General features: G+C 47.5%; 1 protein-coding gene across 2 annotated transcripts; it reads left to right on the top strand.

Annotated features, from left to right (window-relative positions):
* The first annotated feature begins 7,538 nt into the window (after window positions 1-7,538).
* On the top strand, window positions 7,539-18,333 carry OCEL1 (occludin/ELL domain containing 1). Of its 2 annotated transcripts, XM_036742149.1 has the most exons (6): window positions 7,539-8,627; window positions 13,979-14,157; window positions 14,821-14,986; window positions 15,453-15,520; window positions 16,699-16,749; window positions 17,586-17,713. In XM_036742149.1, the coding sequence occupies exons 1-6, from the start codon at window positions 8,139-8,141 to the stop codon at window positions 17,626-17,628; spliced, it is 996 nt and encodes a 331-aa protein (XP_036598044.1). In that variant the 5' UTR covers window positions 7,539-8,138; the 3' UTR covers window positions 17,629-17,713. The 2 variants fall into 2 exon arrangements, with proteins under 2 accessions (XP_036598044.1, XP_036598043.1); XM_036742148.1 differs by lacking the exon at window positions 15,453-15,520 and having other exon boundaries at window positions 17,586-18,333.
* Window positions 18,334-20,204: the final 1,871 nt, after the last annotated feature.

Raw genomic sequence — 20,204 nt, 5'->3', positions numbered from 1 at the left:
AACAACTCTGAGTTACCATCCCACACCTATCAGATTGGCTAATATGACAGAAAAGGAAAATGACAAGTGTTAGAGGGGATATGGGAAAATTGAGACACTAATGCACTGTTTGTGAAGTTGTATACTGATTCAACCATTCTGTAGAGCATTTTGGAATTATGCCCAAAGGGCTATAAAACTGTGTACCCTTTTACCCAGAAATACTAGGTCTATATCCCAAAGAGGAGAAGAAGAACAACAGCAACAACAACAAAAACAACAAGAAAAGGAGCTACATGTACAAAAATATTTCTAGCAGCTCTTTCTGTGATGGCAAAGAATTGGAAATCAAGGAGATGCCCATCAACTGGGGAATGGCTGAACAAGTTGTTGTATATGATTGTGATGGGAAACTATTATGCTATAAGAAATGATGGGCAGGATGCTCTCAGAAAAACTGGGAAAGACTTACATGAACTGATGCAAAGTGAAATAAGCGGAACCAGAAGAACAGTAACAGCAACATCCGTACAATGATCAATTGTTAATGAATTAGCCATTCTCAGCAATACAATGATCCAAGACAATTCTGAAGGATTTATGATAAAAAATACTGTCCACCTCTCTCCAGAGAAAGAACTGGTGGAGTCTGAATGCAGATTGAAGCATACTTTTCTCTACTTTCTTTATTTTTCTTGGTGTTTTTTCGTCTGTGTTTTCTTTTAAAACATGACTAACATGGAAATATATTTTTATATGTAATTGGGGGAAATAATATTAAATTAAAAATAAAATATTAAATTAACCCCAACTTCTCAAGTGCAAGATGGGTGAAATATGACCATTGAGCAGTTGACCTGAAAAAGCTATAAGGATCTTAGTGGTCAGCAAACTTGATATGAGGCAACATGTCAGACGACAACCCAAAAAGTAAATGGGATCTTGGGCTGCAAATAGAGGCCACGTCCATCAGTAGTGAGATTATATTTCCATCATACTCTGCATTGATCAGACCACCCTGGAAGTTCAGGTCTCCAGTCCAAATGCCACATTTCAGGGAGTATCTTGATAGACAGAAGGTATCCACAGGAGGGTAACCAGGGTGGTGAAGGGACTCCAAGTCACTCCATAGAAGGATCCATTAAAGGAACTGATAAGTTTCTGGCTTGAAGGAGGGAAAGCTGGCAAGGGCAGCATGATGCCGGGTACTCAGATATTGAAGAGCTTTCACCTGGAAGAGGACAATGCAACCTGTTCATCTTTGCCCCAGAGGGCAGAACCAGAAGCAGCAAGGTAGAAGTTGCAGAGGGTAAGATTTAGGCTTATTGTAGAGAAAATGAGCATCATTCCAGCCTAGGGTACGAGGAGGAGGGGTTCCTGAGCCCAGGAAGAAGGGCAACTACAGAGCCACTACATGTCCTAGCAGAGGCCCCCAGAACATCCATCTCCAGGATGTGCTTTGAATTTAAACCCTGAGAGAGTTCAAAACCAACAGACTACCAAAAGAAGAAAAAAGGGAAGGAAGAAAGGAAGGTAAGAAAGGAAGCAAAGAAGGAAGGAAAGGAAGGACAAGGGAAGAAAGGAAGGAAAGGAAAGAAGGAAGGGAAGAAAGGAAGGAAAGAAAGGAAGGGAGGAAGGAAGGAAGGAAAAGAGCAAGGAATTAGATGATGGAGGCCAGGGAACCATGTTTTCTTTGATTTCTTTCCTTAAAATGATAAAGCAGAGGCTGAAATCTCTCAACTCTCTTGCACATTCTTCCCCTTTATATGCACATTATGTTCCAACTAAATTGGCCTATTTGCCCTCAGACTTCACCCTTCATCTCCCACCTCTAGGCCTTTGCATAGGCTATTAACCCTTGCCTGGAATGCACACCTTTCCCTCTACTTCTCAGAATTCCTAGTTTCCTTCAAGGCTCCCCATACATGCCACCTCCATGAGGCCTTTCCTTAGTCTCTTTGTTGTCAGTTTTGACGTTTTCCTCAAATTACCTTGTCTCTATGTACATCTCTTTGTACATCAAATCTCTCAAGTAGAAGATAAAGTCTGAGAAGTTGGTAACTCTTTTCAGTGACTCACTGGGGCCTTACAACATAACATTATAGGGGCTTAATAAATGCTGGTGGGCCTGTATTGAATTGGAACTTAGGGCAGTGGTCCAAGCACCCACTGATGCTTGTAGTAGTAGCCTTGCCACTAATTAGATGTGTGATCTTGAGGAAGTGCGACATGGCAGAAAACGCTGGGGCTTAGAAGCGTATCACCTTCTACCTTGCCTTCTTCGTAGTCATGTGATCTTGGATGACTGACCTTACTTCTCTGGGCTTCAGTATCCCCATTTGTGAAGTGCTCTGTGTTCTAATGTCCCTCTAAATTCTGACATCCTATGCTTAATGTTCTAGGACCCTCTCAGCTCTGACATTCTGGGTTCTAAGGTCCCTTCTCCCCCCAGCTCTGATATTCTATCTTCGAAGATCCCTCAAAGGTCTGACATTCTAAGAGCTCTCCCAGGTCTGACATCTTGTGTTTCTAAGGTCCCTCCCAGCTCTGACATTCTGTGTTCTAAAGGCCCTCCCAGCCCTGACGTCCTGGGTTCTACGGGCCCTCCCAGCTCTGACATCCTGTGTTCTAAAGGCCCTCCCAGCTCTGACATCTTGTGTTCTAAGGACCCTCTCAGACCTGATACTCTCTGTTCCAAGGGTCCTCCTTATACTCAGTTCTGATTCCATTATCCTCTAAGGTCCCTTTCAGTTCTGATAGTGTGTAAACCTGAGTCATTTCCTATGTTTGGGCCATGGACCCCATGCCCCTAATCACTTTACTGTCACTATCTGGATCTCCCACTAGGGGGTGGCTCTTCTCCTGTGGAGCCCCTGTGTCTCCCATCTGCTACCTGTCCTGGGACCCTTGGCTATCAGTTGAGGAACATCAGCCCGACTTTTCTGTGTATGAAGTTTTTGCTACTCACAAAGCCTCTGTATTTTACCTCATCTAAGTAATAATAAATCCTGGGGGACTTCTCAGCCTCATCAGCTCAGAATCCATCTTCCATCACTCTACCTGTTCCAGGGACCCCAAATAGTGGTAGCCCCCACAGAGAATGAAGCTCCCCTGACATTAGGAGATTGGCTGTCTTGGGCAAAGTTTCACAAAGCCCACTTCCTCAATCGATATTCCTCCTAGGATGCCAATAACTGCTAAGGGGTTATCCCAGACACTCAAATACCAGCAAAGTATTTAATTCTTTCCCCCAGTCTCCCCTGTCCAGGATGCCTGAATTGTCTTCCTAAAGCCCAGCCTTGGACACATCCCTTTCATGCTCAGCTACTTTCAATGGCTCCCATAGACAAAGGATAATGTCCAAATTCCGCCAGCTGGCATTTGAGACCTTCCACAAAATCCTCTAACTTCTCTCTACCACATTGTTGCCTACTTCTTAATCTTCAGATTAAGATTCAGATCTTCACTCCAATTCCTGGTTCCCCAAACAATTACCTTTGTTCATAGCATTCTCTATGCCTACCTTCTCTACTTGACTCTGCTCAAATGCTCTCTCTTCTATGACTCATCTCTGCTCTGAGCCCTGATAAACTTTTTACTTCTACTTTTTTTTTTTTGGACTTGCCCAAGATCTTACAGCTAGTAAGCATCTGAGTCTAGATTTGAATTCATGTTCTCCTGACTCAGGGACGGTACTCTACCACTGCCCTAGAGGATTTTGTTGGTTAGTAGTTTTTTTTCAGTTGTGTCTGACTCTTTGTGACCCCATTTGGAGTTTTCTTGGCAAAGTGGTTTGCCATTTCCTTCTCCAGATCATTTTACAGATGAGGAAACTGAGGCAAACAGGGCTAAGTGACTTACCCAGGGTCACACAGCTAGTAAGTGTCTGAGGCTGGATTTGAACTCAGGAAGAGGAGACTTTCTGACTCTAGGCCTGGCATGCTATTCACTGTACCACCTAGCTAACCCCTGATAAGCTTTTCTAACATTTAAGTCTCCAAGATATAGTAGATAGAGGGCCAACCTTGGCCTCGTGTCCTGGGTTCATATCCTGCCTCTGATACATACTAGCTGAAATGGCGTGGAGGCAGGGCTGTCAGTTGTACCCAGGCACACCTTAATGTCTCAAGAAAATCTAGTATTTTCTGTCCCATTTTAAAAGTAAAATTTAGCTGTTAACTTTTAAAAATTGTTTGTTTTTAGTTTATTTAATGGATAAAAATAATACCCTTTAAGATTGCTCACTCAATAAATGTTTGCTTTAACAATAAATAAAGTTTCCTGGATGCACACCCTAGCAAAATGTCACATGTTTGTGACTAGTTCTGTGATCATGGGCCAGTCTCTTCACCTCATAGTGTCCCAGGCACCTCTCTGGATGTAAGTTAAAATGGGCTGACCATTTGCATTAGTCCATGCTGCTTGCTCCTTAGAAGAAATTATAACTCTGAACCAAAGAAGAGAAATACTTAAGGGGCGCAAGTCCTTGTTGGTACCCCATTGGAGGATAGAGGATCTCTGCGCAGGCGTATGCATACACCCCCCTGAGTAGATGTGTGCAGAATCTGCAACTGACAACCCCATCCCCCCTGCCATCCAAGTCTCTGCTGTGTGCCCAGTTCATTCTAGGACCTCTTCCTTGCTATTATTTCCTGAAGGAGTCAGAAGTTACTTTCCTGTGTCCAAAGGTCTCTGATTTCAAGGGTAGGGGCACTCTTCCTGGTAGCAAAGTTCCCAAGCCTGCAAGTCTTTGATGGTGGCATTTTTTTTTAATTTTGTTTTTTAAGTAACAGGCATTTATTTATTCTCTCTCTCTTCTCCCCACATTTATTTATTCTTTTTTTTTCTTTTTTTGGAGTGGGGAAGGCAGGGCAATTGGGGTTAAGTGACTTGGCCAACGTCACACAGCTAGTAAGTGTGTCAAATGTCTAAGGTCGAATTTGAACTCAGGTCCTCCTGACTTCAGGGCTGGTTCTGTACTCACTGTGCCACCTAGCTACCCCTCCCCACAATTATTTCAAAGAAAAAGAAAACCCTTATAATAAAATTGTATAGCTAAACAAAAAAAATTCTCAAATTCAAGAATTTGTGTCGCAATCTGCACCCTTAGTCTACCACCCCTTTGTCAGGAGGTGGGCCTAAGGTTTCATTCCAGTCCTCTGGAATCATGGTTAGTCTTTCTGTCATTCAGAATAATTAAGAGAACTGAAAAAATAATTTTATTGTAAAAAATAAATTGTTCTCTGGTTCTGCTCACTTCCTTCTGCATCAGTTTGTACAAGTCACCTCAGGTTTCTCTGAAACCCAGCCCTTCATCGTTTCTTACAGCACAATCGCATTTCATTACATTCACATGCCACAGTTTGTTCATCCACTCTTCCCCAGTGATGAGCATCCCCTTAGTTTGTATTTCTTTGCCACCACAAACAGAGCTGCTAGAAGTATTTATAGTTTTCTTCTTTATTTGATCTTTATGGCAGCCCTGTGAATCATAGTAGACATTTTCCTGATTTACTGTGCCTAAGAAGATTCATTATCTTGGAACCCAACCTGGCCATGAGTCTCTGTGCCCTTAACTCTGCAGTTCCTCAGATGCTAGGCACATAGCCTTGGAACTTAGTAAGGCCTGCCAAAGTTTGTGTTTTGTTATGAAGGGAGGCCTTCAGGATCCCAGGGTCACTTCCACATATGAGGGGACATCAGAGGACATGGAGGAAGGAGGGGGAGAAATGACTCAATCAGCAAGTATTATTAAGTGGCTGATGAGTGGGGAGGAAGGGAGAAAGAAAAAAAGAAAGAAAGAAAGGAAGGAAGAAAAAAGAAAGGAAGGAAGGAAAGAAGGAGGGAAGGAAGGAAAGAAGGAAGGGAGGAAGGAAGGAAGAAAGCATCCTTGCTCTCAGGGAGCTTCCATTCCGATGAGGGAGACAAGTACAAATACAGGTAGACGCAGGATAAATATAAAGTGAATAAATACAAATGTATACAAAGTAGCTAAATAAAAGCTACTTTGGGAGGGAGGGTGCTTACAGTGGTGGGCGAAGAGTCAGGAGAGGCTTCATGCAGAAAATGGTCCTTGTGCCAGCATCTTAAAGGAAACTAAGAACTCTGTGAGGCAGAGGCAAAGAAGAAGGTCATTCCAGGCATGAGGGATGGCTAGAGCAAAGGCCTGGAGATAGGAGATGGAATATTGTGGGCCAGTTTATCTGGCTTCAAGAGTGCAAAAGGAGGAATGATGAGGCTGAAAAGCCAGGTTAGGGATTAGAGAGAGTGAGGAGTCCAGGATAATGAAAAGTAACCTCTGGAATGACAATAACAGGGAAGTTTGGAAGAAGGGAATATTTTGGGGAAAAGATCATGAGTACAGTTTTACACGTTAGGTTTATGATAATAACAGAGAGCATTTCTAGAGTACCATAAATGCTTTAAATAGGTTAATTCTTTTGATTCTCACAACATTCCTATTTTGCAGATGCGGAAACTGAGTCACAAAGAGGTTAGGGTCCCAGGGTCATACAACTAATATGTGTCTGGAGCAGGGTTTGAACTCAGGTCTTACCAAGTCCAAGTCCAGCATGCCACACTGTGTGCCACTTAGCTGATGAAAGAAAGGAAGGAAGGAAAGGAAAGAGAGGAAAAAAAGAAAGAGAGGGAGAGAGAGGAAGGAAGGAAAGGAGGAAGGAAGGAAAGGAGAAAGGAAGGAAGGAAGGAAGGAAGGAAGGAAGGAAGGAAGGAAGGAAGGAAGGAAGGAAGGAAGGAAGGAAGGAAGGAAGAGAAAGAAAGAAAAAGAAAGAAGAAAGGAAGGAAGGAAGAATAAAGACAGAAAAAGGAGAGAGACAAGGAAATAGGAAGGAAAGAAGGGAGGAAGGGAAAGAGGAAGAAGGAGAGATAAAGAGAGAAAGGGAGATAGGAATGAAGGAAGGACGGACGGACTTTAAGCAATTACTGTGCTCCAGGATGGGAAATCCTCTGTATTTCCAAAGCCACTCCTGCTGGCTCTAATCCCGTGTCCCTAGGTCCCTACATTCATGCGCTCTTCTGTCCTATATACCCCATTGACTTGTCTTCCCTGTGCTTTTGTCTCAGTGTATCCATGGATCCCTGGGTCTGTGTGACCCGTCCCCATGTGGCTGCCCCCCATAGCCTTGTGCCTGTGCATTCCCATACCCCTATATCTTTTTATCCCTGTCTCCCCATTTCTCTTTGTCCCTGTGTCCCTCACTTCCCTGTGCCCACACATCCTGTGCCCTCTGTCTGTTGGCCCTGTGTCCCCAGAGCCAGAGGACCTGCCCTTTGTGTGTGAGTCCTGGCCGACATTCCAGCTCCCGACTTTCCCTGTGATCCCTTGAGACTTTGGCTGAGGCTGGGCTCCCAGGAGAGCTTGCCTGCCGGCCCTCCCTCCCTCAGCCCGCCTCTCTTTTCCCTGGGTCCTCCACAGCTGCAGGAGGCTGGGGTGGGGTGGGGTGGGGTGGGGGCGGGTAATGAGCCTACCCAGATCTGTTAATGTATAACCTGGCCCCAGCTCTTGTCCAGGAGAGGAGTGAGTACAGGGCAAGCCAGGACTCCTAGGACTGTGCAGCCCAGCTAGGCTCAGGGCCTCCACCCTGGGACGGACAGGTAAACGGCCTGAGCCCCTCCCAATCAGTAGAGAAAGGGGCAGGAGCCTATGCTGGGGGGCCTGTCAACCTGCCCGCCTTGCACTCTGGGGACTGGAGGAGGAGCAGAGCGCCCAGGCACTCCCCTAGGGCCCTCAGCTGTCCAGGACCCAAGCTAGAGAGTTCCTTCCCCCTGGCACTAGAGCTGGGGGCGGGGGGAGAAGGGAGTGGGGAAGGAAGCCACTAGGCAGGGGGTGCCTCCAGGACTGAGCCTCTGAAGGGGCCGCTTCCAAGCAGCCATCAGGAGGAAGCCCCGGAGCAGGCGAACTCTTGGACTTCCTGCCCAGGCCCTGCAGGCCCAGTGGAAGGAGGGCAGTGTGTGCTGGGGGGAGGGGTCATGGGTAATGATTGCTCTTCCTCCCCCCAAAGCCCTCCCCATTCTGTAAGGGCTCCCTGGCACTAGAGGAGGGGGCTTCTCTTCTGTAAGAACAGCGAATTGTTTCAGCTAACCTGAGAGGCCCCAGCTCAGGGTCCAGAGAGCCTCTGATTCCCAGCTAGCAGTGGGCTATGCAAACGAGAGTCAGATATGCAAATATACACAAAGCTGCTGCCAGGCCTCCTGAGCCACGGATTCAGGAATGCTGGGAGAGGCAGAGCCACCCACATGGTGTCTGCTCCTGTCCCCACCGGTCTGTCTCCCAGGTGGCAGGTCCATCCTACAATGCCCATGCTCCACGGAGGGATGAAGGCAAGCCCCCAGGGGCCAGGAGGAGTGTCCCCAGAGTCAAATACTCTATGGCAGAGAAGTTGAAGGGACCCCCACCTGCCCAATCAAGCAAGGGCATCCAGAGTTCAGGCCAAGGACCACGAGGACTGGGCTACTCACCCAGAGTCCCCAGTAGTCTCCAAAGGCCAACCCAGACCATCATTTCTGGCCACCACTTTGTTCCACACACTGGGAAGAAGGTTCTTCAGCAAGGCAAGAAAGGGGCCCCAAAAGGCTCCAGCTGCCCACCCACCACCTACTGCTTGCCTGCCAGGCCCAAGAACCCTGGGGTAAGTCCCTGGTCACCAGAGTTGGGGCCCCATGGACAAGAACAAGAAATAAGTGAGAATAAGAACAGAGGAAGACAAGATCTCAGGGTAGAGCAAGATTCAGGGTATGTGGGCACAGGGGTGAGATTGGGGTCTGTGAGCATAAGTGAGGTGGGCATGGAGGGCATGTGGTTATGGGGCAGGAGGAGTCGTACAGGCATAAATAGAGTAGATAGCTATAGGAATGAGCGGGAAATAGGGCTGTAGACATAGGAAGGAGCTGAGGCTGTGGGAAGGGGCCAGAGGGGCTCTGTGGGCATAGGGCAATGGAAGGCATCAACAAAGGGGAAGGAGCTCTCAGAACCAAAGAGAAATGAGGTATATGGGCATAGGAGGTTTGGGGTTGGTCAGGTGGGGCAATATAGGTTCTGGGCCAAGGAAAAGTTGGGTCTCTGGGCACTGAGGTTTATGGACATGAACGCAGGTAGATAGCATATATAGGCGTGGGGTCTGGGAATCAGGAGGGACGGGTTATGTAGGCGCAGCGAGAAATATGTCTGGGCACAAGAAGGAGATTAAGTTTTGAGGGATGGGGAGAGTGGGCACAGGGAAGGACAGGAGTATGGCCATCAAAGGAATGGTATGTGTGGACTTGGGTGGCAGGAGTCTGGGCATGGGGGGAAGAATTACATAGGGGGATTGGTAGCATCTGTGGACATATGGGACAATGAAATCTCTGGGCATGGAACACTTGTTTGGAGATATAGGGGACAGGCTATGTGGACACAGGGAGGCTGGGACAGATGGGTGCCAGTCTGCTCTCCTCCCTCTCTTTCCTTGGGGGAGCTTCCTCCCTTCAATCATTCTTTCTCTCTCACCTTCAATTTCTCCCTCTCTATTGGCGCTTCCCCTATTGTCCATAATCCATAAGTTCATAAGGGCTCCTCCATCCTTTCAAACCTTCTCTTGGCCCCGACATCCCCCCAAGCTATCCTCGCTTTTCCTGACAAGCCCTTAGAATCATCTCCACTCCATGCCTCCATCAACCCAGAGGCCTCTTCTCCTTCCTCATCCTCCTTAGCTTCGCTGTAGCATTTGCTACTGGCCACCATACCTTTCCTCCTGGACTCTCTCCTCTCTGGGTTTTCATGATGCTGCCTTCTCTTGGTTATTCTCCCACCTTTCTGGACGATCCTTCTCCATTTTCTTTGCTGGAGCAGTATCCCCCTCCTGTCCCTTAAGGGTGCAGCAAGCTTCTGTTCTGGAACCACATCGCTCCTCTCTCTACACCGTCTCCCTTTGTGATGGGTTCAATGACCATTTCTATGTTGATGACTCCCAGATCTATATATCTAACCGAAATGTCTACCCTGAGTGCCATCTGCCTGCTACATGTCCCACAAGCCTCTCCAACTTAACATATTCAAAATTGAACTCATGATGACCCTCTCCACCCCCACCCTTTCACCCAGGACAGCTAGGTGGAGCAATGCAAAGAACCCAGACCTAGAGTCAGGAAGACTCATATTCCAGACTTCAAATCTGACCTCAGAAACTTCTTAGCTGTATGACCCCAGGCAAGTCACTTCACCCTGTTTGCCTCAGTTTCCTCATCTGTTATATAATCTGAAGAAGGAAATGGCAAACCACTCCAGTATCTTTGTCACAAAGAGCTGGGCATGACTGAAAAATGCCTGAACAACAGAAACCTTTTCACCCAAATCCACCTCTTTTCTAGTCTTCCAATTATCCACACTTACAACCTCAGGTCATCATGGTAGAATGGAATGGGCACTGGTTCCAGAGTCAGACAACCCAGGCTCAAATCTTACTTCTGATCCTTATTACCTATGTGACCTTGGGCAAGTCACAACTTCCCTGGGCCTCAGTTTCCTCATCTGTAAACTGAGGGAGTTGGAGGCTCTAAATCTATGATCCTATGATCTTTTCTCCCCTCCCTTGTCCCCCATATCCAATCAGTTGCCAGGAACTCTCAATTCTGTCTCCACAAAGCTTTGAGAATCCATTCCCTTCTTTACAATCCCATAACCACCATCCCTCAATCACCTCTCACCTGTACTATTGTAATTATCTCCTAATTGGCCTCCCTGCTGGCATGCTCCCCCCTCCACGATCCTTCCTCCACGTAGATGCCAAAATGATATTCCTCAGGTAGAGGTCTGACTGTCTCACTCCTTTGCCCCCAAATATATCAACAGCTCAGCCTAATATTTAAGACCCTCCACACTCTGTCTCAAGACTACCTGGCCAGACTTATTTCTCATTATCCCTTTCATAAACGGGATGTCACAGCCATATGGGACCACTCACTGTTTCCTGAAATCCCCCTGCCATCTCATACAGGTGGAGTGTTCCCCATGCCTGGAGTAAACTCCTTCTTCTCTGCCTCCCTGAGTCCTTCTCTTCTTTCAGGGCTGGTGCCCTGCCTCCTCCAGGCAGCCTTCCCTGGATCCCCCCAATTGAAAACATCATCCCCTTCCTCAGATTTTCCTAGAACGCTTGGCTCACTCCTTCCCTCCTTTGTATTTGACTCTATATACTTTGTAGCATATTCATCTGTGTGCATGTAGAATGTAAGTGTCAGGAGGTCAGGGGTTGTGTCACTTCTAACCTAGCACAAAGACCAGCGTTTTGGTACAGGGTAGCTAGTTAAGAAATATTTGTTGAGTGAATGAATGAATTATTGAATGAATTGAATTAGGTCTTCAGCCTCAGAGAAGCATGTAGTATGTGAGCCTGGGGAGGGGACAATCTCTAAGCATGGAGGGACAGGGCCTTCTGGCCTAGTTGGGGATGGGTTGTTTGGGCATGGTAGGTACCAGTAGGACAAACAGGAGGTGTAGGTGTTGGGGTGCCCAGAGTTTGTGGTGATTACAAGGAGTGTCCATTGTTTTGGCATGATAGACTTGTCTGTATACACACAAAGGGGGTAGGATCTGTGGGCACAGGGCACTGTGTTGGCCTGAGACCCAGTAGAGGAACAGTGAATGTGAGTGTGGAGGAGATGGGGTCTGTGGGTACAAGAGGGATGATTTCTGAGTCATAGTAGCACATAGGGTATAGAGGCACAGAAAACTAATGGGCATGGGAGACTATGAGATGGGTGGGCACAAGAAGAGACAACGTATGGGTTCCTGGAAGGACAAATGCATGGGCAGAAAAGGAAACAGCCATGTGGGTACAGAGAGGCATGAAATCTATGGGCACAGGGAAGACAGGGTTTGCAGGTACTGCTTTGTGGGCACACCAGAAGGGATGGGCATAGGGGCATGGGGTAGTTTTCTGTAGGCAGGCAGAGGGCTAGAATTGGTGAGTATAGGACAAGGCTAGGGTTTGTGGGTAGAATGGGAATACAATGTGTGGGCAAAAGTTGGGGAAAGGACTATGGACATGAAGGGGAGAAATATATAGGAATAAGGGAAGATGGAGTCTAAAGACACAAGAAACAGGGTGGAGTCTGGAGGCACAGGGAAGGATAGAGTTTGTAGGGTTTGTGGATGCATGGACAGTGAAGGCTGTGGGCACAGGAAGAACAGGCTCTATGAGCACAGAACAACATTCAGGGATGGGAACGAAGGGAATAGAGTCTCTTGATGTGGGAAGGGATGCAAGTGAGGGAAAGGGGTTAATCCAAGGGAGATCTTAGGCAAAGAAAGAAGGGGAGACAAGAGGGAAGGAAGAGAGAGAAAGAGAAAGAAAAAAAGAAAGAAAGAGAGAGAGAAAGAGAGAGAGAGAGAGAGAGAAAGAAAGAAAGAGAGAGAGAAAGAGAGAGAGAGAGAAAGAAAGAAAGAGAGAGAGAGAGAGAGAAAGAGAGAGAGAGAATGAGAGAGAGGGAGAGAGAGATCCAACTGGCCAGTTCCAATTTGGTCCCCAGTGGGCAGCTCCTGTTCTGCTTACAGAGGTTGTTGTTTGTCTTTCATTCTCGAAGAGGACCATGACATCAGGAGGTGATGCTATCTCTGACTTGCAAGTGAATTCGATTTAAGTGAGGGAGGGCTGTGCAAGGTCGCCAGCCTCACTCTCTCCTCCACAGCCATCTGGGTCCTGTGGCCAGATATGGATCAGAATAACTGGAGATGGCCCAGGATGCAGTGGGGGACCAGAGGGTCATGTGGTTAGAGTTGGAAGGGAGTTTAGAGATCATTGAGGATAATGGTGTGGGTGTAAGAGGTGAGGAGGGGAGGGACCCAGGGTATATGGGCATTTGGGAAAAGGAGGGATGAAGTCCCTGAGCAAAGCAGAGGTTGGTGTTCGTGGGCACAGTAAGTGTGCCTAGTGTGGGGTGAGTGGGATATATGGGGTATATGGGCTATGCCAGGACAGGATGGGGTGAAGTCCTTGGGTACAAGGAACAAGGGCTTGTGGGCCCAGCAAAAGTACTTGGATATATTGGATGTGGGGCATGGGAGGGGATTGCATATGTGTACACAAAGAGGAGTTAGGTCTGCGGACATAGGGGCAGATAAAGGGATAGCTAGCTGATCTTGTTCCCCTATCTCCTCTCCCCTCCTTCTCTGGATAGAGGAGCAGCTCTGTACAGTGGAAAGAACACTGAATGAGGAGTCAAGAGACCTGGGTCCAAATCTCACCTCTGCAGCTTGTGTTATCTGAGGCTGATCACTCCCCCTCTCTGGGCCTCAGTCTCCTTATCTGTAAATTGACAGAGTTGGGCTAAATGGCCTGCGAGGTCCATTCTAATTCTGAGGCCTGTGGTTCTAGGATCTGGTTGGTGCTGGGGAGACCCCACATAGAGGAGAGCCTCCAAGAGAATTGTCACTGGGGAAATTAGTGGCTAGAGCCAGGAAGACCTGAGTTCAAAACCTGCCTTAGAAACTTCCCAGTGGGCAAGTCACTTAGCCTCTAATTCTCAGTTCCTTCATCTAATAATAGCACCTCCCTCACAGGGTTGTTGGAAAGCTCAAATGAGATAATATTTATGAAGCTCTTTGCAACTGTTCATCAATAATCAGCAAGCATTTATTAAGCACCTACTGTGTGAAATGAGAAAAGACATTCTCTGCCCTCCAGGAGCTCACCATCTGTTAGAGGAAGACCACACACAAAAAGGACAAGGGAGGTGCCTGGTGCGGGCATGACACAATGAAGGGATATGGAAATTATTTATTGTTTCTGAGTACAAAAAATCCCTACCCCACCTCCCCTGCAAAGCCCCTCGTGAATGAACCCCCCAAAGCAGGACTAATCCCAGATCTGGAGCTCGGGGATCTTGAGGGAGGGACTCTGGGGTCCCTGAGAAGCCCCACTGGCTTGGTGTCGGGGACTGGCCTCTCTCCATTCTCGCAGGGCCCTCCGCCCCTCACTCACTCTCCTTCTGCCCCAACAACACCCAGGCTCGGGGTCAGAACCAGCAGAGGCCCAGGAAGATTGTGTTTGAAGATGAGCTTCCTGTCAGGAGGCCTGAGGTGACTCCCAGGCTGGGTCCTCAGCCAGACAAGGGCCCCACAGGGTCCAGCCCAGCCCTTCACCCTGGGCACAGCCCTCAGCCTCAGCTGGTACCTGACTATGTGCTGTGAGTCTGCCTTTTGGGGGGCACCAGGGGTGAGTGGGGGGAAATAATGGGAGGGAAGGGGAGGGGAGAGGTTTCTGGGCAAGGTTCCCTGGGAGGGGCTAAGGGGCATCGAGGATCTCTGGAAAGTCCTTGGGCTGGGGTTACTGGAGGAGCATAGGGGATGAGGAGGATGACAGGGGGTCCCTGGAGAAGGGTCATCTGGGAAAGCTTCAGGAGCATTGGGCAGTCCCTAAGCAAAGGGTTTTAATGTGGCTGGCTGGGGAGATGGTCCTTGGGTTCATTAGTTCTCTGTCTGGGAACGAGTTTGTAAGATGGTTAGGGGAGGCTCCCCCTTAGGAGAAATCCCTCTCCAGGTCCCAACCCCAGCTACGTCAGTCTCACTTCAATCGTCTGACCAAACCCCTAGGCTGAGGACATACCAACTTGTGGGACTGTATGTCTTTCCACACATGGACCAAGTTCTGTGTGCCTGTGTATATAAGGAGGGAAAAGAGCCCAGGGTAAAGGTTCCAGAAGCCTGGGTTTGAGTCCTGGCTGGCTCTGGCGCTGACTGTGGAACCTTGGCCGAGTCACTGCCACTCCTAAAGGTTCCAGCTGTTCTGGGCTCAGCCTAGGCCCACTTTGACTCCAGGCTGAGCCCCTGATTGTTTCCTCCCCTGGCAGGAGATACCCAGCAATCTACAGCGAGGCTGAGAGGCGCCGCTACAAGGCTGTCTTTCAAGACCAACATGCCGAGTACCAGGAGCTCCGCCAGAACGTGGCCACAGCCATGGCCAAGTTCCAGGAGCTGGAGGCCCTGCTGGCTACATTGCCTCAGCTGGGCCCCAAGGTCAGTGCCCACTTCTAACTCCCTCTTTACTCCCAAAGACCCAGAGCTCCCTCTCTGGGCTCCAAATGACCAGCCATACTCTGCCTTTCTCTCTAACTATTCCTGGTTCCAAATCTGCCACGGAGTCCTCTAGGATTAACCCTCTCTGACTCACCATAACGTCACCCTTCTGGTGGAGGACAAAAGACAGGGACATGACACCTCCAATGGAGAACTCAGAGAGACAGCCACTACCCTAGAGAGCCCCTGATCTGGGGGAGAAGGGTGGCTCTTGTCTTCTGAAGGGAAAGGAGAGGGGACACTCAGACAAGACATAGCCATGAGGTCCAGTTGGGGCTGATCGTGGAAGGCTGCCTGTAGGAGGTGGGCTTGGGGCCAGCAATGGGCAGAGAGGAAGATTAGGGCTTGGGGGATATGGGTAGAGGGTGAGCACACCTAGAGAACTTGGGTCTGCTTGTGTTCTTAGGAGGGGCCTCTGTGGCCATGGAGAGGTCAAGTTCAGGGTCTGGCCTGGCCTGGAATCCTGTCTGAGAGGTTTGTGGGGAGGGTTGGGCTTTCCTGTTGTAGTGGGAGGGGGAATGTGTGAAGGGAGGAGGGCAGGGGAGCAGGTGGGAGACCAAAACAACAAACGCTCCCAAATCCTACTTCCTTCCCAGAGGAGGCATCGCCCAGAACAGAGGAGGAGGAGGAGGAGAATTCAGGAGAGTGGGTAGAGTGAAGTGGCTTAGAGAAATCTCTCAGCCCAGGACTTGGGGCTCATGCCTGAGGGGGTCCTGGAGACTCCCAGGCCTGGGGGCAGAGTTTGGCTCCTTGGGGTCCCCAGTCTATGGTAAAGGCCATTCAGGCCAGCCCCTCAGTAGGGGTCCTGGCACTATGAGAGCCCTGATTGCAGGCTGGGATGCTGAGGCTTTCATGTAGCCAGGGAGGAAGGGCGGGAAAGGGAAGGTCAGCAGGGGGCCATCCTCTCAGCCTGCCCTGGGTGGGGGAGGGAGCTGGGGCAGACGTGACCCAGAACCACATGTACTTCCCTAGTCACAGCATCCCTTCCCTATCCTCAGTCCTCTCCTGTCCCCCCAATAGAGCAAGAGAAAACTACATCAGACTACTTTCTATCTCCAGCCTCAGTGCCTTTGACCTGGTTGTGCCCCATGCTTGGAATGCTGTCCCTCATCACCACTTATTCCTGGCTTCCCTGGCCTCCTTTAAGGCCGAGCTAAAAGACCACTTTCTTGTACTAGTCCCTTCTCTCTGAAAGGTGCCTCCCATTTACACTGTCTGTATCTTATTTGTATAGGGTTGTTTGCATGTTGTCTCCCCCATTAGACCATGAGCCCCTTGAGGGCAGGGACTGGCTTTTGCCTTTCTTTGTATCCTCAGGACTTAACACAGAGCCTGGCACATAGTAGGTGCTTAAATGCTTGTTGACTGATGAGCAGCCGAGCTCCAGCCTGTGCTCTCCAGGCAGCCTGTGAGGTCCTGCTCTGTCCCAGAGAAAGGCACTCCCCATCACCAAATGGCCCAGAGACATAGAGGCCCTGCTGGTCTTCCTGTCAACCCAGGCAGGCTTCCTGGAGGCAGTAGAGTAGAAGGTGCCCACTTTAAGCAGAAAACATTTGATAAATGGGGAGTGAAAGGCTTATAAGCTGGGCAATAGGTGAAGCTTGGCTCAGCTCAGACTCAGCTTCTCAATCTCCCTTCTCCCCGATAACCAGGAAGAAGCTCGTCTTGCCTGGGTCCAGAGGGAATTGGAAAGGAAGAAGAGGGTGAGTGAGAGATTCCTAGAACCTTGATCAACTCTATAGAACCCTGTCCTCTGAGTCTAGCCCTCCCCCAACATCCCTTCCCAAAGGCCTCACCAGAAGTCATGCTTCTCTCCGCTTGCCTGGGAACCATCCTAAGGTCCTCACTAGAGACCACAGGATAGCAGAGCTGGGAGGAACCAGAGAAATAAAATAGAGCTACATATACTCCCACTTTACAGATGGTAAAACTAAGTCATACTGGGGGACGGAAAGTGATTTTGCCCTTGAGAGAAAATGTGATATTTTCTCAGGCAAGAGTCTGTCTTAGTGGTAGCTGATGCCCTGGGACGTCTCTGGACACCCCAAATAAGGGAAGGAAGGATAGGGTTCAACCTCTGGGTAGCACAAGGTTGGAGATAGAGCTGAAAGCTCCCCACCTCCAAGTCTGGGGCCAACCCTGAAGACTCTGAATGGTGAGCACATAGGATCCATTTTATTTTGCGACCTAACTTTCTAAATATTGGGGCCCTGATCTGTATGAAAAGATTGGGAGGCAAGATGATTATTCAGACTCTTCCTATCCTTGGGTCCATCTAAGCAGGCTTCCTGGAAGAGACAAGGTCAGGGGAATTGTTTTAACCAAAGAGTTAAGAGAAGAGTTTGGTGAATTGGAAAAAGGAAGAAGAGGAGAGGAGAAGGCAGGTATAAATATGCATTTTTTAAAAATAGAAATGAATTGAACTAGTATCACAGCAGTAAGGATTGAGGCTGGGCTAAGTGAAGTACTTTTCTCCCCATCAACATTTGACCAGGCTGAGCACTGGCCATGAGGTTTTCTTCTCTCTTCTCTATGGCAGGACCCAGTTTTCCTGGAGAAGAAGGCCCGCTGCGACTACTTGAAGAGAAAATTAAGGCACCTCAAAGCACAGATCCAGAAATATGATGAAAAGGATTCCCAGGATGGCTCCATTTATTTCTGAACCAGACATTGCCCAAGCCCGGGCAGAGACAGCTCCAGTAGATGGGACAAGATGCTGCTTTGAGATGCCAGGGATTCTCTGCAGCCCCCTTTTGCTGATGAAGGGGGCTGCCTTAGCTAGGGCTGAGAATAGCAATTGCTCCTGAGAACCAGGCCAGTCTCAGCTCTCGCCCCCACCCCAGGGGGATATCAGTATTTGGGGAATGAATGTTACTAAGCGGCCGGCCCATGGAGGGTGCACCCATGGGCTGGGAGTGCGGAGTACTCACAGAAAAAAAAAAACAAAACACTTCTGAGAAGAGGCAGCAAGCATGAACCTCCCTACAAGGGGACAGGGAGGCTGGGAGGCTCTGCGGGCCTTGACTTAGCCTAACCCTGGGCAAATCCTTTCTCTTTCATCTCTTCCTCCTCTCCTTCTGTTTCATTCCTGTTCAAAATGGAGTATGAGGAGATATAGACCGTGTGGGCTCTGAAGTCCCAAATCCAGTTCAGCCCTCCCTCTAGTCCCCAAAATTCTATGCTCTATGGTCCCTCCTATCTCTGCCAGGAATATTCCATGTTCTAAGGTCTCTCCCAGCACTGAAATTCTGTGTTCTAAGATTCTTCCAAGTTCTGACATTCTGTGTCCTAAGGGCCCTCTTTGCTCTGACATTCTATGTTTTAAGGATCCCCCTGCTCAGTTCTGACATTTTGTGTTTCAAGGTGTCTCTTAGCTCTGACATTACATGTTCTAAATGTCCTCCTAGCCCTGATGTTTTCTGTTCTGAGGGTCCTCTTAGCTCTGACATTCCAAGTTCTAAGGGCCCTCCCAGCTCCAACACTTTGAATTCCATATTCCAAGGAAGGCATTAAGGCACAATGGATAAAGTTCTGGACTAGACATCAGAAGACCTGGGTCCAAATTGCTTCTCTAACTCTTCCCAGTTGTTTGACCAAGGACATGTTGAGGAGGTCATAAGCCTCAGTTTCCTCATCCGTAAAATGGTGATAATCATAATAATATATGTATTACCTACCTCATTGGGCTACTGTGAGGCTCAAATGAGATAATGTTTGCAAAGTACTTTTCAAGTCTTAAAGCTCTTTATAAATAAATATCTATTATTATTATTATAGTTATAATCATCATTATTATTGCTACTCTTATTACTGCCACAAAATCCATATTGCTTCCAAACACCGTCTGAACTCCTGATCACCTCAACCCAATGCAGCTCAGAACTCCTGAACTCTAGCAATCCACCAAACTCAGCCTCCCCAGAATGGGAGTTCCAGGCATCCACAGCAACTTTTGAACAATGTTTTAGAATGCATAAAATGCAAACACTTCAGAAAATTGTTTTCTGAATGCATAAATAAAATATATAGGATTGCAAAGGAAATAAACTATTGAACTACAATTGGCAAAATATTTAAAACACACACTCACACAAACAAGTTCATAGACCCCAAGTTAAGAATGCCTGCAGGAAAAACACAACCAGAAGAAACACACAGCTAAATGTAAAGATGGCTTCCTTGGAGAGACAAAAAAAGGAATTGATAGAATTGGTTTGTATTACATATCCAAAGGCAACAAGAGATGCCATTTCATGGGAATATGTGGCTGTTTCCTATTTTAGTGCCTATGTGTGTGCAAAAAGACTGTCATGAAAATCATGACAGCTTATGTGCCAACATTGGTTGCAAATGATAAGAGGCAGAGAAACTACCAAAAAATTAAGACAGTCTAAATTAAGTCATCATAGGATTTGGTGTTCAATGACTTCAAAATAAAGGTAGAAACAAGTGACAATGGCAAAAAATAGATTGAAAAACATAGGTGAGGAATAGGGAATGAGAGACCCCAAAGACATGTAAACCTCATAAAAACCTCAAACCTTTATATCATATATCCTTTCTGAAAGAAAGGAATTGATAGGTGCTGGTTAATACCATAATGGACATCATACCAAAAAAAAGGAAATTAATATATTTTAAAAGAGAGGAAATAAACATTGATATGGGAGTCATTCCTGATTCAACTAGCTGTCTGACTTGTTAAAGATCAAAATTAAAAAAGAATAATAATAAGAGAGATTGCATACAATTGAAACAACTCAATCCTGCTCTGTTCAAACACTTTACACAAAAAATTATACTAATGGAAATCAATCGCCATGACAAGGAGACCAAAAGAGCCTAAAAAGTGACTTGGTCAGCAAAATATTTACCAACTGAAGAGAGTTTACAGCCAAACTCTATAATGTATTTAGACAATAAGCTTATTTGTAAAATCTTTGGAAGAATAGTGATGGAAGACTGGAAACAATAGTACCTCATAAAGCAGAAAGAAGTTTTGTTTTTCTTCATCATTTAGTTGTTTTCAGTCATGTCCAGCTCTTCATAACTCTTTTTGGAGTTTTCTTGGCAAAGATACTGCAGTGGTTTGCCATTTCCTTCTCCAGCTCATTTTATAAATGAGGAAACTGAGGCAAATGGGGTCAAGTAAGTTGCT

This window comes from Trichosurus vulpecula, chromosome 1 (genome assembly GCF_011100635.1).
Source record: "Trichosurus vulpecula isolate mTriVul1 chromosome 1, mTriVul1.pri, whole genome shotgun sequence".
Lineage (NCBI taxonomy): Eukaryota > Metazoa > Chordata > Mammalia > Diprotodontia > Phalangeridae > Trichosurus > Trichosurus vulpecula.
The sequence above is the reverse complement of the archived record's forward strand: the minus strand, read 5'-3'. Positions and strand labels throughout refer to the sequence as shown.